General features: G+C 39.6%; 1 protein-coding gene across 1 annotated transcript in view; it reads right to left on the bottom strand.

Moving 5' to 3' along the window:
• LOC141005823 (transcription factor 4-like) overlaps nucleotides 1–18,321 on the bottom strand; it is a 232,452-nt gene that overhangs the window by 164,721 nt on the left and 49,410 nt on the right. Inside the window, 2 exon segments of the mRNA XM_073477860.1 lie at nucleotides 10,041–10,116; nucleotides 11,382–11,437. Coding sequence (XP_073333961.1) covers nucleotides 10,041–10,116; nucleotides 11,382–11,437 — 132 coding nt within the window.

Here is an 18,321-nt window from a genome sequence, read left to right as displayed (position 1 = left end):
TCTTCAAGAAACTGAAAAGCGTTCTCCACGACACTTCCCCCTCTCCGATCAGGAACCCTGAAGTGCTCCCCAATGAACCGCTGCTTTCAGAGTGTACGTTTTACATTTCCACCCTCCGCCCTCTCGCCTTGACGAGACCCATTATTACTATGTCAGATCTAATTACACAGACAATTTACATGTGATACACAGCCCCTTCAAAACAATAATATACTAAATACTCCACAGTGGCTTACATTGTGCGTCCGTGTTAATGCACTGAAGTCAATGCAGCACTAATCAATGCATGACATCCATTCAAAATACTCTGAGAATGAGACGGTGGCTGTTCAGTTTCAATCAGCAGGGACAATGGAAACAAAATCACTGAAGGTGGAGCAAGAAATGAGGGATATTAAGAGAAAAAATGTCTTATTATTTTAATGTATTCCTTTTTTTAATTTTACTTCATACATCTATTAACCTGGTTTTATTCACTGTTGTATTTTTGGCTGCTTATTTCCACTTTTATCCTGTTCCTGTTGGCTTATTGAGTTTAAATGTTTATTGTTGTCAAATGTTTTAAGTTCATGTGTAAAAGTATATTTTGCTGATAATCTTACATTTATACCATTTTAAGTGACCTGGGCATGGATATTTATTCTTGACCATTGGGTATACTTAGCAACAAAATCTTTAATCTTTACACTTATAGCTTTTCAGAGTTTTCAACTTCATTCAGTCAGTGGAGATGGCTCAGGTGTCACTATATGACCTGACTGAACTTCAGTCACGTGGTGTTTGTGTACCTAAGCCCTATCTCTGTCCAAGCCATTCAAAAACATCATTTGAATCCCGCATTTTATTAATAGGGTTGTAACTAACAGCTGTTTCCATTATCATTGACTCTGTCATATTACAATTAATCAGTTATATAGTTTGTGAAATGTCAGAAAATAGTAAAAAATAAATAAAATGCCCATCACCATTTCCTGGAACCCATGGAGAGATCTTCAAATGCCTTCTTTTGTCCAACCAACAGTCCAAAGACCAAAGATATTCACATAACAATGATTTTAAAAAACAAAGAATAGCAGCAAATCCCTATTTTTGAGAAGCTGGTAACAAAAAAGAACTATCTATGATTAATCTTCTGTTGATCCGCCACATGGTTGATGGGCAAAATAATAAGCTTGTTAAAGTTTTTTTCATTTTTAGAAGTTGATCATTTGTGTCACCACATTTCCTTTCCTCTCTTTTCCTCCTCTAATCTCTTCTTCTTTCCTTTCCTCTTTTCCCCCCTCCTCTCCTCTCCTTTAGATTTTAACATTCCAAGCACAAAGACCCAGACCCAGCAGGGAGAGACAGGGGGACGACCTTGGCACCACACCCAGCTGAGGTGAGGGGCTCCTGGGATAGAGAGAGAGACAGGAGGGCCTGGTCTCGGAGGAGAGATGGGGTGAAGAGAGAAGAGGGTGATACAGAGATGGAGGGGAGGATATAAAAAAACAGATAGAGGTCAGGAAAAGGAGAAAAGGACAAGACAGGGAAAGGAAGAAGTAATGAAAGAATGACAACAGAAAGAGAGAGAGAGAGGAGAGGAAAATGGGATGCATATGCAGAGAGAAAAAGTAAAGGATAAGCAAGAGAGAGTCAGATTCCAAGAAAGAAAAAATGAAACAAAGACTAGACAAAATTTAGAGTGTGAGACAGACAGAAGAAAGAGGCAGAAAGGGAGAGAGGGAGCGACAGATATGTATTTCTATATAAAGTGTCCAGATGTGACCTCCTCAGAGGGGGTCCGGCCTCGTGGCTCAACACTCATTAATAAGGTCACACGGAGGTGAGACAGACGGCTGACTCACTACATTTCAACAAAAACAACAAGAGGAGGAGGAGGGAGCCAAGATCATCAGGTTTATACCAGTTCTGTATAATGCTGTCTTTTAATAATATATGAAAACGTACTGATACAGTACAACTACTAGACTCAAAAGCTTTCTGGTTAACATCTTCTATATTGTTTATTAAACTGGTGTATAAATAGAAATGTTAAAATGAGACGTTATGTCTTTAGCAGCAGTTGGCATTGGAGCTATCTGTGGACCAACAACAACTGGGGGCAGTAACAGCATACAGCATCAAAAGTCATGTGCTAATAGTGGAGTTAGCGCTGTCCTAACATTAGCCCGCTAGATAAAATACAGCTGATTACAGGATGGATTGTTAGCTAAGAAGAGTAGTAAGTAAATCAGACAGTTTTGGAGTATTTGGAGGGTGCATTTTTACCTTCGGTCCAGACTGAAATATCTCAGTTAATGCTGAACGGGTTGTCAAAGAATATGGTTCACAGCTTCATATGGTTTTAAATGAACTGTCTTAACAACTATTGAATAGATTGCCTTGAAATTTGGTAAACACATTCACTTTGGCGATCCCTTAACTCATAAGGTCAAAATTTGAGTTTGTAAATTACTTTGGTTAATGAGCAAATACCTGCAAAACAATTAACTTCGGCAGTACTTTCCATTTCATGTTTTAAGCTCATTTCAGCAAGCTAACTAGCTAAACTAATATGGTAAACATAGTTAAAATTAGCTGCTAAATGTCAATACTTCAACATTGTCATTCTAAGTTTGTGCATGCTGACATTAGCATTTATCCCAAAGCACCCCTGCGTTTCAGCACAGCCTCACACACCCCTTTGCCACCAAAGCGAACCAAATGTCGGTTCTGGGCTGGTGCTAGTGCTAGTTCGGAGTTTGATTTGCTTTGACTGATTTGCTTTTCCATGGGCATGAGAGCCACTGTAGAGTCACATCATTTAGTCACAGTATATGTCTTCAATTTCCCCGCATTGCTAGGAACAACTATGGCGGACTACATTGATTCTTTATAAGTGTTGCTCCTGGCTTTGCCTGCCTACATTGGCATCCAAGCATGACTTGTCCTCGGACCACTGATGCTTCAATATGGCATCTATAGTGGTGGTCCTTGGTTTATTGTCCCGTGGTTAAGGCAGAACACGCTACACTAGCTTGTTTTTTTAAAAGTGGCGGTCATAAAAGCTGTTAGTTAGTCATCGGTCACATTAACCCTGGCCCCAGCCCCTGACATAAGTGCTTCTTTGCTCTAGACCAAAGTTTTGGTGCCATTCTGGAACCAGTTTTCCTGACCGGGAGCCATTTCTTTGGCTGCTGAAACATAAAGAACAGGTTCCAGAGTAGGCACTGACTCAGAACCAGAATCCACCTGAATCGACTTGACTAACATGGCTATAGACTCACTTGCCCCTTTTACACTTGCACTGCTACTCTGAAATGACCTTCCAGACATTACCAGAAGGAACTGTATGTAAACGCAAACCAAATCAGCTCTTCTGGACATTTAACTAACTTATCCAGCCGGCTGCCTGGTACAAAGACCATGAAATGTGTGATTAAGCCCATGTCTGACTAGAGCTGGTCATTGTCTGGAGAATTCACAGCATGAGAGTGGGTGTGTTGGTGACGTTGCATGGAGTGTGGCTGCATCCTACATTTTTCTGCTTGCCTGTAAATTGCTTCAAATCTTTAGTTGATACTTAGGATCCAAATTCATATAGTACTGATAGATACTGTATGCAAACAATCTCCTGTTGTCCTACATGTGTGAAAGGGCCACGCTGGACAATGTCCAGACCTGATCCACTAATGTTGTCCGTAGTTCATATAGGAAAATGACTTTTTTGTTTCACCTATGATAGACAGGTTCCCCCTGCCTACAGTCTTTGTGCAAGGCTCTGCTAAACACATACTGAATGCACGATGATGAAAATTGATATCCATCTTCTAATCTGGCATCGGCGAATAATACGAATAAGATACTCAAAGAAATGATCCCTGAACAATCCCAGAGGCCAAAAACAGTGGCTTTACCCCAAAACTTTGACAAGTATGTTGTCGAGCAATTTTTTGGTGAAACATCCTCTGTGCTCCGTTACCATTTCTTGGACAAATTAATTATTTTAATTACAGAATGGAAGCAGTAGAAGCTGAGCTGGTAGAATGAAGCGGCTGTGCATCATAATCAGACATAAGCCACATCAGATCGTTTATTTATAACAGAACAGAGTGTGCTTACAGGCCGAAACCACCGAGTCTCTCATTTACTATGTAGGTGACAGTTACAGGGGTGGGGGGTTCTGGGTGGTGCACCTGCTCTGCCAAGCAGCTACACAAAGGTGGATACACACAAACACACACACTGTATAACCACATACAAACACATGAAAGGTAGAATCATACAATACCTCTACATTTACACGCAAACACACGCAAACACACACCAGTCAGAGAGCACAAATACACTCAATCACATTCACACACATAAGCGCACATGCACAAATATGCATGTATCCTCATACAAACACATGAAAGCTAGCATCACACACTCTGATACAAAGACAGACAAATTAAACAGACACACACATACACACATTGAAATATTCACACAAGTTTGCATGGGTTCATTTACACAACACACACACACACACGCACACACACACACAAACACATACTAAATACATACACATAAACTCGAAAGCCAGTGACACACACTCAGGTACAGACACAGAATTTAACCACATAAAAACACATACATAAAGAAGCTTACATCACACACTCAGAGACTGACACACTATCCTGCCAACGTGCACAAAAACACACACCACCACAAACCCACAAACGTGCACACACACACACACACACACAGACCAAATAATCATTAAAACACATATGTGCACATGAAGATAAACACAAAAATACATATTAATGAAACACATACAAGCGCTCACACAACACAACAAGGTACATGTACTCATTAAACATAATGTGTACTGTAAGTGCAGGTCCACATTTAGACAGTTTTACACATAAACACAGACATCTTTTAAATGCTAGATCAGTACTGTGGTTTTGTGTGTGTGTGTGTGTGTGTGTGTGTGTGTGTGTGTGTGTGTGTGTGTGTGTGTGTGGGCAGATTAATCTAGTGGGGTCGCTGAGATGACACTAATCCCTTCGCTGATTATCTAGAGCATAACATCACTCTAATCTGATGGTGGGGGGGTTAAGAAAGACAGACAAGGTTAGAGAGGGGGAGAGCGAGCGAGCAAGAGGAGAGAGAGAGAGAGAGGCTGTGCTCACACTCAACATGTTCAGGTTGGGTTCATTAAACTCTGCACTGTTTCTCTATTCTCTATTCTTTTATCTCGAGTTCATTTCAGGTGAGAATCTCAAGTCTCAAACCTGCAGAATAATCTGAACTAATTAGAGTCCATCAAACAAAATTCAAAGGATTATGGGGCGAAGACAAATGAAGTGCGTCGTGTTTGGAACAGCTTCACAGAACAGAAGAAAGTGAAGACTGGTGCTTGTGCTCAGATGTTTCTCTAAGTGTCCGTTGATGTTCAGCTCGTGTTGCCAAAACTGTGTGATAAACACCATATTAAACCCAATATACAGTTTGACTAGTTTGATCGTTTTGTTAATGAATTTTCACAAAGTGCATCAGGGTTAGTAACCCAGTAGTGCAGGTGCTACTCAGAGCTGTGTCAGCTCCACAGTCTTCTTCACATTATATACTAATAACAGCACATGTAGATATACTGGTAAGTACTTCATTAAAAATTCCAGGACAATTTCATTATGATTCTGAAACAAAGAGGTTTGTACGCTCTTGTCATGCTAACCACCCTCCTAAAATGTAAAAAAAAAAAAAAAAGTACAGTTTATGACCATAAAGATATTTTCTTTTCATGATCAACCAAATAACTTTTGTATGCTTCCCAAAAAAGTTGTAATCCTCCTGTCAATCAGTATAAAAAGTGTATCAATAATGTATGTTTGTGTCAATTGCTCAGTTATTCTGTCCCCCCATCCAACCACCTTACAATTAAACTGACTAGACTAGACTAGAAAATTATTTTGTAACACCTTATACCAATTTGGGACTTTACTGAAATACTCCTGGTCTATCTGTTTTCATATTGTACTGCCATGGAGGTAGGAAGGGGTGGGGGAAGTTACGATACAGCCCGACAGTAAAATGCCGGCATGGAAGACATCTTGTATTTGGGTACATTATGGGTTTTACCCGCATGCGAAAGATGAAGTTAAGGTCATGACACAACCAATCTGAAAACAAATATATAGCATTTATAAAAGAGTATGAACATTTTATTTTAGATATTAAAAGATTACACTATGGGGGCCCTGGTAGCTGACTTGGTAGAGCACATGTCCCATGTACAGGGTTCAAGTCTGACCTGTCGCCCTTTGCTGCATGTCAGTCCCCTGCTCTCTCATCCCGTTTCCTGTCACCTCTCTGAACTGTCCTGTCAAACTGTACTCAGTCACTGATTCCATCCACCTCTGCCTGATTTTTTTTCATCAAGATTAATACATTTTCCCTGAGAAATTAAGGAAAATGTCGAAAAACACAAATCTCGCAATGTTAAAGAAAGTGAGAAACAATTCCTGGATCTGTTACTTTATCCTGTCCTGCACCAGCAGAGACCCAGCCTCCATCTAAGTTTTGTTGAAATCCTTTCATTAGTTTTTTGTGTAATCCTGCTGACAAACCAACCTACAAAAAACTGGACACATTCTGACCAGATGTTGAACCATCTTACAGCTGCACTACAAAGACACAACTTTTTAACCCTAAATACAGTTCAGGACCTAATACTCTTTACTGCTGATAGTCCTGGATGCTTCCAATTGAAACATGTGTTAAAGCAGTATGTTTTCCAAAATCGAACTAACTCACTGATGTGGCTAACATTCATAGGGTAAACTTTCCTTCAAAGAGTGCACAGAAGATGAGACCATGCCTAATGGGGCAAGTAACACTGTGGTGAACACCCAAAAAGATCTAGGCAGCCTTAGCCATCACCTTGGGATGCCAGAACAAGAAGCCAACAACTGTCTATCAACCACCAAGCAAACACATGGCAATCACTCAGAAACACCTTAGCATGTAATGCCCAACCAACCATTTATCAACCATCACCAACAAGTGAGTGACTTTAGTCTAAGTGACCCTAAGTTACACTGCAGCCTGAGGCCATCAACACTGGAGAGAGTCAAGTCTGTGTATAAAGTCAAAGCTTAATGACTTTTTCCTCCTGACCATTTGTGTTCCAACATTTGTGGAAAGAAGTAAGGTCGGGGTTAGAACTGGGTAATGCACCATCACTGATATTAGTGAAAGCTCTGTGGGGTGGTACTGATACTGAAACACTACATTTCCCATCAGGACATACAAAAAGCCAACAGGCATAGAAGACAATCTGATTTTACCAGATCAGAACAGTCATGGGTAGAAAGTAAAAAGGATGTTTTTTACAACTCTGTTGGCAATAGTGGAACTGTGCGCGCGGGTGTGTGTGTGTGTGTGTGTGTGTGTGTGTGTGTATGTGTGTGTGTTCCATATCCCTGGCTGTCTCTGTCTCTTAGTGTTATCATTATCAAAGTAAATTGCGGCTCCCGTGTGCCAGATGAAGAATACAATATTTCCATTTCTGACTCTGCGTCGTCTCTTCTCTCTCTGCCTCTGCAGCTACATACCATAATCACAACACTGTCACAACACATCGCGCACACAATGGATCACTCCAGCATAGAATCCCAAACTCTAGAGTTTTACATTTCTTTTCTTTTGTTTCATTTTATTCATTATATATTTCTCCCTTATTCGACTCGGTGTGCATTCACGATTAACTGAACAATCTAAAGAATTAGCTCCATTATTATTAATGGTTAAAATGAATTTTGAATCTATTTCATTTCATGTTGTTTAGTTTTGTTTCAGCTGATTTAAGTAACAAATGGACACTTTCAGAGAGAATCTCATTTGTACACACATATTTGATCTTAACGCATTTACACAAATAACACTTTCATAACAGATAATATATCCATATGTGGATATTATATTGTGATACAGCATGAGTGTGGTCTTTTCCTGGTTTTAATGGTGCATTACAGTAAGGGGATGTAATTTTCTCAACTTGCTAGACAGTTCTACTTCTAATACTTGGCTTTACACACTTCTCATTGTGTTGATATTTTGTGAAGGTACCAATAGTTAATCTCGACAATATTTGGTCAAAAACATTGTGATTGTGATTTCAAAATGTCAAAATATATACCATGTATTCCAATATAGCTTAAAAAAGTTGCAATAGTATATTAAGGCCATATCACCCTGCCCTGGGACAAACCTTTTTAGTGGTTTGTGGCAGCTTGTGATGGTTACATCAAGTTATTAGCTATGAGCCAATAAAACACAAATGTGATAAGGAAAAGTCTTAAAACTTAAAAAAATAAATAAATATGGTTCCTATGAAGGCAAATCTACTACATCACAAAATCATAGTTTAGACAACAGTGTGCTTTGCAGCAACAGTTTAGGAAGAGAAAAGTCAGATTTTTTTTTAAGATTGACGTTAAAGAGTTTGACTGGCCTGCATATAGCCCTCACCTCAGCCTTGGGTGACCAAATCCCAACAGACCAAATGTGGGACAGAGAATGGGAATGTTTGAATGGGACAAAGTGGAACACGTGGAACACCAATGCTGAGAGGAATTTGGATAAGATGTCTAGTTAACTTAACTAACATATCCTTAGCCCTCTTGTTTATTCAGAAGCCCGCTGCTTTTGTAAGACCAGGTGACATTTTTCTTTCTAACTGGGAGTGCTGCACAGCGTGGTAAATGCTAGTTATTTCAGTTGCTGCTGCCTTATTGTCAGCTGCTGTTAACTGACGGGTTAACCTGAGCTTTACCAGCGTGTTCCCAGTTTGATTGACATCGCTGTGAAGAAAGAAGCCCTCCCTTCTTTCTTCGCAGACACTGGATAGAAGTCAGTTTTAAGAAAGCATCTGTCCTGCAGTGGTTTGACTTTTGAAAACTACAACTAGTCAAAATGTGGGCCATCGTCTCTGTATGTAGGACGTGGGACAAGGGACAAAAAAATTGTTGTACAGTCCCACACAAAGCGAGACACCTGGTCACCCTACCTCAGCCCCATGCTCTTGTGACTGAGTGCACAAGAGCAGCATATCAATGCTCATAGTTATGAAATGACACTTAAATGTGAAGGTGTCCACGCGTTTTGGCCAAAAAACTTCATATACAAATATAGTCCCATGCGGATGGTAGTCGTTGCATCTAGAAAACACACATCTAAAAAGCCTACAACCTGGAAAATCCATCAAACACACAAGCGTGATCTCTTTGTGGCTTCGAAATGAAATGTCTAAGATCTAATGTTTCCCAAGAGAAAGAGTGAGCACATTATAAACTAACAAATGAGAGAGGGAGCAAGAGACAGAAAGAGAGCAGGTAGAGTCAGATAGCTGAGAGCTGACATCTTCCATATTTGATGCATCCAGTCAAAGGTAATTAAGCTCTGTGTGTGTGTGTGTGTGTGTGTGTGTGTGTGTGTGTGTGTGTGTGTGTGTGTGTGTGTGTGTGTGTGTGTGTGTGTGTGTGTGTGTGTCCGTGTGTGTGAATACATCTGCATGTGTGTGTTTTGGTGATTATATGTCTGTGTGACTGAGTGTGTGTTTGTGTGTGAGTAGTGTGTGTGAGGGAGTGAGTGAGTGTGTGTGAGAGAGAGAGAGAGAGAGAGAGGCAGATTATCTGTGTCAGTGGCCATTTGCTCACAACTGGCGCCACAGTGAAGAGAGCCAGAGGCAGAGAGCATCATGGGTAAATGAGCACACACTGCCGAGCGTTTTCCACACAGCGGGCCGAGAGAGAGAGAGAGAGAGAGAGAGAGAGAGAGAAATTGCATGCCAGATGACCTGTCTCCTCCAGTGTACGAGAGTGTTTCACACACACATGCACGCACACACACACACACACACACACACATAACACACCATCAGATCCAAACCCAACATAGCAGTTGACCCAAAGTTGATGGAAAGAAAGAAGTGCATCGTAAAATAATAACAACAAACACTCACATACACAAGCACACACACACACACACACACTCAGCCTGTTGTGTACCTGTTAGCCTGGAGTTGGTGTACGGAGGTGAGAGGCTGTCATGTGATGCCATGTACTGAGACCCATCTGCATAACTCTGGAGGAAGAGACAGACATATGGGATGGACAATTATAGTTACTTATTGTATGTAGCTGTCATACAATAAGCAGCAGAAACAGCTGTGATCATAGGAATACCTGTCATGGAAGAGACAACAGTATATTAGAAGTAGCACTATTTGTAGTAACTAAAATTAGCACTAGCAGTAGCAGAGACACTGCTGGATGACTTAATCTAAGTCCTTTGATAAAGACAATCAGAGTCATATTTATATTTGTGTTTTCCTTCTTGTTACATAACTGTTCTGGCTGGTTCATAACTAGCTAACAGCTAAGCTTAGAATACAAACTGTTCATAAGATATAACAAGATATAATGTGTTATTATTTGCACTACAAAGAAACACATTACTGTAACAAACTATTTGAGAGACTCCTTGAGAGTTCATATGCCATTTAAACATGTTTTTCCTTTAAAGTGTGTCGTCATCTAATGGTGTCAGGAAGCCCAATATTATTTTATTTACTGATATATCATTTTGAGGCAATTAATATTTGTACTAGGCACTGTTTGGAAGGCCAACCTCCTTTTATATTGTTTTATATATTGATGCATTTTCTTTTTAGGCTGCCTACTGTGCACAACATTTTGCACAAGCGCTCTTTGGGCTGTTTTTTTACCAAATTTGCTGTCGGCTTTGTGGCTTTATGTCATTAAAGAGCATAAAAGAGAGATAAGATCTTTCTTTTGTGTATGTCAAAAATAATAAGCAATATGTAATACATCAAATGTCAAACAGTTTACTGGGGGCTTTTAAAGCTTTTACGAGAGACAATACTGCAGAGAGACAGGAAATGAGGGAGAGAGATGGAACAAAGGTGCCCAGGCAGACTTGAACCCACCACCACCACAGATGTTGTAAAACAAGTTTGGAGTTTGAATTGATGGTTGTTGGATCTGCACTATAAAGACTGATAACACTGCCAGGGAAAATACTTCTTTCTCTGGGCGTCATGCTGGTCAAGGAGCTATGATGCACACCACCTAAACGGATTTATGTTGCGTGCATGTTGATGTTGAAAATATGGAAATGCATCCATCTCTGCAACAGTTTTCCTCCAAAGTCTCCTCACAAGTCTGAGTAACATGTCAGGACATCCCCAGTGTATTAGTTATTCATAATAACAGCAGATAGGAGTACTTCTAATGGTAATATTAAGAATGCTAAAAGCAATTGCATTTAACAATAAAAGTCAAAGTTAAAGTCAAAATGATTATTGTCGTGTTGCTGTCGTTAGTCACCTTAGAAGAACGACTTCCACTTGTCCATGACCCTGCGCCCGTTCTCTCCTCCATATCTATACGAGAAAGAGAGAGAGACAGGGATTTAGATGACGGAGTAAAACATAGCAATACGATTCAGGAAGATATAACAGAAAGTTAATAATCTAAAAGGAAAAGTACAGTTTCGGAGGGTATAACTGGAGAAGGAAAGGAAAACTACAATTTGGAAAAACCCACAAAATCCAATCCCTTCATATATTGCGGTGAGTCAGGATGTGCACATAAATATTGTTATTGCTTTAATCATCATGATTAAAAATAAATCCAGCAAGCAGATAAATGATGAACAAGAACTCGTTTCAGATTTCAATGACAAAATGAAAAATCTATACCACATTTTTTTGTTTACTTGTGCTTCAAACCAGTGTTTTCATTTCATCAGTTTACTCAGCGGCTGCTTTAGTGAACATCTTAAGTCCTCAGATCCACATTTTAATCACTCACGTAATCATGTGAGTGATCATCACTCTCATCACATCACTTCCAACACTACATACAGTATGATATTACTGTACACTGTCTATAATCAACTACAGCAACGCAAATCATCCTCTCTCCATGCTCCATGTCATTAAACATTATTGATTATGATAGTAGAGCCTTTAATGTGTCTCTGTAAAATGTAATGGTCCTTTAAGCCTCCTGCAGACCACTAATCCCCGCTGCCATCACACTAGATCCATGATGTTATCGGTCAAAGGTCACAGGTGACCTGATAACTGCACTAGAGGAAAAGTCAGTGGGTCAAGAAATTATAGGTCATCCTGAGGGGAACGCTCATGGCCATCTATTCAATAGTTATTGACATATTTCACCAAAAACCAAAAGAATCAACCTCATGGTGGCGCTAGAGGGCAAGTCAGGGGATTACCAAACGCCATCATCGCAGTCCATTTAATAGTCGTTAAGATATTTACAATACGTCTGGACCAAAGTGGTGGATTGACAAGATTCGCCCATAACTAACAATAGCAATACAATAATATTGTTCACCACCATCTTACAGATTTAAAATGACAGAATACAAAATGTGTGACTTTGACACACACCAGCTGTTTACATCTTGTCTCCTACCAACAACAACCAGGCATCTTTTCCAAACCAAAAGTATTTGGTTTTAGTTGTCTAAACGTAACCAAACTTTAACCGTAGTGGTGGCTCATCAGAAAAAAGCATGAATCATTTTTGTAACGACTATTTGACACCGACGGACAATCTATTGTGTTGTTTAAATGTAGGACTTGAAGGAAAAGAAAGACGCACAGAGGCCGAGAGACACTGACATCAACCGACAGCTACATGACAGGTAGATCAGTTCATCCAGGTTGCCTCAAATGTGCAAACACAGCTCTTGCTTACAGAACACACACACACACACACACGCACACACACACACACACACACACACACAGTTCTTTCATGCATTGTAGTGCACAAATCTCTCCTCAATAGGCTCTCCATTATGTCAGTGTGTGTATAGTGAGCAGCTTACATTCATTGTCGAGTCATTTGGATTGTCAGCTTATCTGCGTTTGAGTGCATGTGTGTGAGTGTGCGAGTGTGTGTGCGTGTGTGTGTGTGTGTGTGTGAGTGTGTGAGTGTGTGCGAGTGTTGTAGGCCAATAGAAATAAAGTGGTTCAGTTACAAAGAAGCCTTTTGAAGCAACACAGGAAGTCAGTACCTCAACAAATGTATGTTTGGGTTACCTGTTTTAAGAACACATAATACATAATAGGGATAGAGAAGAGAAGAGAAGAGAAGAGAAGAGAAGAGAAGAGAAGAGAAGAGAAGAGAAGAGAAGAGAAGAGAAGAGAAGAGGGAACATTGGGCACAATCACTTGATGGAAAATTGGCTTTAGGGAACATACATTTGATCAGCAGTAACGCATATTCAACACTCATTTGGATTGAGGGAATGTTTATCCACTGACCAGATATATTTTTTTGAAACAGACTTGAATGTTTGAATTTAAGAAACACACACCTGAACAGTCTGATTTAGGGAACACACACATGTTCAGTTTGATTTTGGGAACACATACTTGATCGGTTTGATTTTGGGAACACATACTTGATCAGTTTGATTTTGGGAACATATGCTTGATCAGTTTGATTTTGGGAACACACACATGTTCAGTTTGATTTTGGGAACACATACTTGATCGGTTTGATTTTGGGAACACATACTTGATCAGTTTGATTTTGGGAACACATGCTTGATCAGTTTGCTTTTGGGAACACATGTTTGATCAGTTTGATTTTGGGAACACATGTTTGATCAGTTTGATTTTGGGAACACATACTTGATCAGTTTGATTTTGGGAACACATGCTTGATCAGTTTGATTTTGGGAACACATGCTTGATCAGTTTGATTTTGGGAACACATGTTTGATCAGTTTGATTTGGGGAACATATACTTGATCAGTTTGATTTGGGGAACAAACACATTATCATTCAATTTTTGGGACGGATGCTTGATTGTAAAGTTTTCGAGAACACAGTATTGATCAGTCTTATTTGTGGAACACACACTTGATCAGATGGATTTAAGATACACACATTTGAGTGTTTGGAGTTAGGGAACACACTCTTGATCTTGAAAACACAAATAATCAGTTGGATTTAGGGAACATACATGTTATTTTTTGGATTTATGGAAAACACACTTGGTTGTTTGAATTAACACCCAGTGTGTGTTCCCTTCCCTGGATTTATGGAACAAATGTGATGATTTTGCACAATAACAATACTTATTAAAAGGAACTTTGTAATGAATTAATGCATGACTCTTTATTATGTATCACTATCAAAGATTTGTTTTAACCAGACTTCAGTGTGCAACCCTTCAAGCTGATCAGTATTTTCTAATACTATTTTACAAGAATATTCAGCTGGTAATTGTGCCAGTTATGTACTACATGATTCTCCATCACACAGTTGGACACACAGTTTTTTATGTTTTCAAACTTTGACAACACATACGTTTTTGTCCAGCAAAAGAAAAGTCTGTTTGGAAACACATTAGGAGAAGAGAAGGGATGAAAATTACAGAAAAAAAAAAAAGTAGAGCAGGAGAGTTTGATGATAGCTAGTCCAGATGCAGGAGAAGTGTAGGTGAAGATGGGGAGGAAGAGGATGGGGTAGACAGCAATTAAAGAAAGCATCCTTCAGCATTGAAAAATAAGAGACGGAGGGAGATTGGATGAGAGTGAGGAGAGGAAGAGGGGGAGAGAGGAATACAAGTTGGTGTGCAGGAGTTGAAAGATGTGGAGGAGGAGGAGAGAAGGAGGCATCCATGTGTCCTGCACCTGATAAGGCCTCCGATTGAGGGCTATAAATTACACCACAGAGAGAGAGAGAGAGAGAGAGGGAGAGCGAGGGAGGGAGAGAGGGGGGGGAGAGGGAGAGACAGAGCGAGAGAAAGAGAGAGGGAGAGAGAGGGAGAGGGAGCGAGAGAGAGAGAGAATTTACACACAAGCAGGAAAACTCACACAAAAGCACACATACATACCTCTCTCTCTCTTTCTCTCTCTCTCACGCAGACACACACACACACACACACACACACACACACATTCAAACACACACACACCCTCAGCGCAGGTCATCTATCATCAGTTAATGAACTTAGACTGACAGACAGCTCCATGTCTCTCACACTGATCCTATTAAGACCTGCTTGACACAAAACAGACTCCTATTAATACAGTTAGCCTCTGTGTGTGAGTGTGTGTGTGTGTGTGTGTGTGTGTGTGTGTGTGTGTGTGTGTGTGTGTGTGTGTGTGTGTGTGTGTGTGTGTGTGTGTGATCAGTGAGGACAAAACCAGGCCTGTAACCGAGTATGACCATTGAGCCACTCATATTATTTAAAATGAGAAATTGTTTGTCTGTGCGTGGGACACCAAACATCGTCAAGCTTGCCTTCGAGGAAAGAAATCACCATGATTTTATATGTGTTATATTTGATATTCTGCATGAAAAGTGCAGTAAAAAAATGACACAAATCATGAGGTTTTTTTTGCGTGTGTGTGTTTTATGTTTTAAAAAGCAATGAAATTGAAGAGCTTGAAGGATATCAGAAGAATGATTTTAAACTGCAGCACGTTCATTATCCTTCATATACAGCCACAGAGGCAACCAAACAGAATGAACATCGCACCTCTGTTTGAACTGCTTTTCACTTTCTGATGCATCAGGGAAACTCTCACCTGCTGACGCCCATGCCTGATCCAATGGTTACCAAAATGTTTCTTCTGTACAGATCCCTTCCTTAATAGTTCCCATGAACTGCTGGTGGGCTCTGTAGTAGTTTATCTTTGGAGTATTCTTGCTAAAATTACATTACGTCACAAAATTATAAGGTTGTCCTCCATCACAAACAAACTGCCCCAACATCCTACTCAAACTGAAACTAGAACCTGATGATATTTTAGCTTGTTGATATCATTGGCCTGTCACAGATATATTGCTATTGCTGTGTCTGACATGTGCCGATATGAAAACTTAGTTTTTTTTAGAGATTATAATGCAGAAGAAGATGCTTGGGCTAATGTGATTTTGTGTGGCAAAGTATATTGTTAAAGTGGTCATATAATGCTTTTTGGGTTTTTCTCTTTCTTTCGTTGTGTTATGTAGCATTTCTGTGCATGTAAAAGCTCTGCAACGCCAAAGGGAGTTACTGTCTCCCACAGAAAACATTTCTCCTGCACTGCCTGAAACGCCTGGTTTAGAGTCGAGCCTTTACTTCTTTAACTTATGTTCATCACTATGTCACAGCCGTTATACAAATATATATATTTATATATATATATTATAAACTGCATACGGCTGTAGCGGTGTTGTTTTGGATCACACTACCTTGCCCTGCATTACCTGCCCTACTCTCCTTCTGATTGGCTACATCCTGCCCCTTAAGTAATGCACATGTGCAACTCTCAAAGATTGAGGAGAGATGTCTCACTCCATAGCTAAAACGGAGCGTTCAAGACACAGTGTGAAAAGGGATGCTGAAGCAATGCACCATATGAGAAAAATAATGTGTTTTTTGAAAATTAAAGTATGTAAGCCTATTCTACTATGACACCCTAATAAAAGTATGAACCTGAAAATTAGCATAATCTGACCTCTTTAAACTATGAGGTATCCTGCATCTGTAAAATATCTATGTTGTCACAAGTGTTTGATCACATTTGGGGAATAATTGCAAAAAAATGTGTGTATATCGGCCGATATATGGATATCAGAATTTTTCTTCCCCAAATATAATCATCAGTACGAGCCCAAAAATTAAGAATTGATCGGGCTCCATCTGAAACCTGTCTTTTCAAATGGCCTTGGTCAGTTTGAGTCTAACTGACAACTTTTCTCTGCAACCTGAACAAATAACCTAAAGGTTCATAACTGACTAATACATCCGTCTGAAATCAGCCCTGCATTGGCTGCTGGAAAATGTTTGAGAGATCATGTTATGTGCAACAGATATTCACCATGTTTTCAACAAAAATGTTGTGTAACTGAAGGCCACAAAAACAGACGGACAGACACACACACACACACACGTTTTGATGATGGTAATAAATGGTTTCTGATTGACAGAAATGAGGACAGTGGTCGTGCTGCGAGAACATCAAGCGTGTGTGTGTGTGTGTGTGTGTGTGCACCTGTGTGAGCTCTATAGCCCCACTGTTCTCATCTGGTCTCCTACCAAACTATAATTAACTGTAGGCCTGCCCCATCCCCCAACACACACAAACAGACACATGCACACGTCAAACAGCAGTATGTGTTTGTGTGTCAGAGCTTTTTAGGCATTTTTGAATTCTTCAAATCAAGCACACTTATTAAATCATTTCCTGTTAACTGAAATGTTCCTGAAAATAAAACCAAATAAATGTTTTTATTCGTTGTTTGAAGGAAAATTATCATCACAAATCGACATATGGGTCTCAACTATTTATAAAGATGCCATGAAACACAACAGATGAATCACAGTGATGGTTAAAAAATATAAAGAGCTCTGTGTGAATAGTAGTAAAAACATTTTGTCTTTACACAAGATGAAAAAGAGACACTAGTGGTTTCTAACCTTCATATTTACTGAAGATACTCTGAAGACTCTTTTTCAGCCAAACTCTGCTGTGTAATCAAACACTTTTACACCTTCCCAACTGGGAACATTTCAGACACTACATCTCCCATGGAAACGACTGCAGACATAATGAGTGGAAAACAGCCTTGAAGACAACATTCATTGGAATTCACTTGAATCTTAACTGAGCCTTACCTCCACATGAAAATCAAACAGTACGCTGTCTGGCAAAATGCAATCTAAATGTCCTCTTTTTTGGTTATATAATTTTACCCCCTTGATGAGAGGTGTTTTCTTTGTTTTCCCTAATCTCTGCTATCTGATATAGCTTCAATAAAGTACTCTATCATAGATAACAGCCAACTAAATATTCCTGATTTTTGATCTGTTCCTTTGTCAGGATCCTCAACAAAAGTTAATGGGGTCTGTTCTTGATGGAGACCCACCCTCCATCCAAGTTTTGTGAAAATACGATTTTTACAATTTTTCCTGCTGACAAACTAACCAACAAAAGTACAGTACAGATTAAGCACACTACTACTTAATCAGTTTAATGAGTTCTCATTTCTTAAACAACCATGTCTGAAGACATTTCCTGTGGTCGTGAAAAAGATGTTACTCTGTTTCAGGAGGGTCAAATAATTGGCCTGCATCAAGCAAAGAGAACAACTAAGGAGATAGCTGAAACTACTAAAATTGGGTCCAACTGTCCAACGCGTTATTAAAACCTGGAAGGATAGTGGTGAATTGCAGATCACTTAAATGTTTGGCGAAATCAAATCATAAAAACTCAACAGTTGAACTCACG

This window comes from Pagrus major, chromosome 12 (genome assembly GCF_040436345.1).
Source record: "Pagrus major chromosome 12, Pma_NU_1.0".
Lineage (NCBI taxonomy): Eukaryota > Metazoa > Chordata > Actinopteri > Spariformes > Sparidae > Pagrus > Pagrus major.
This window is presented reverse-complemented; position numbering and strand designations above follow the sequence as displayed.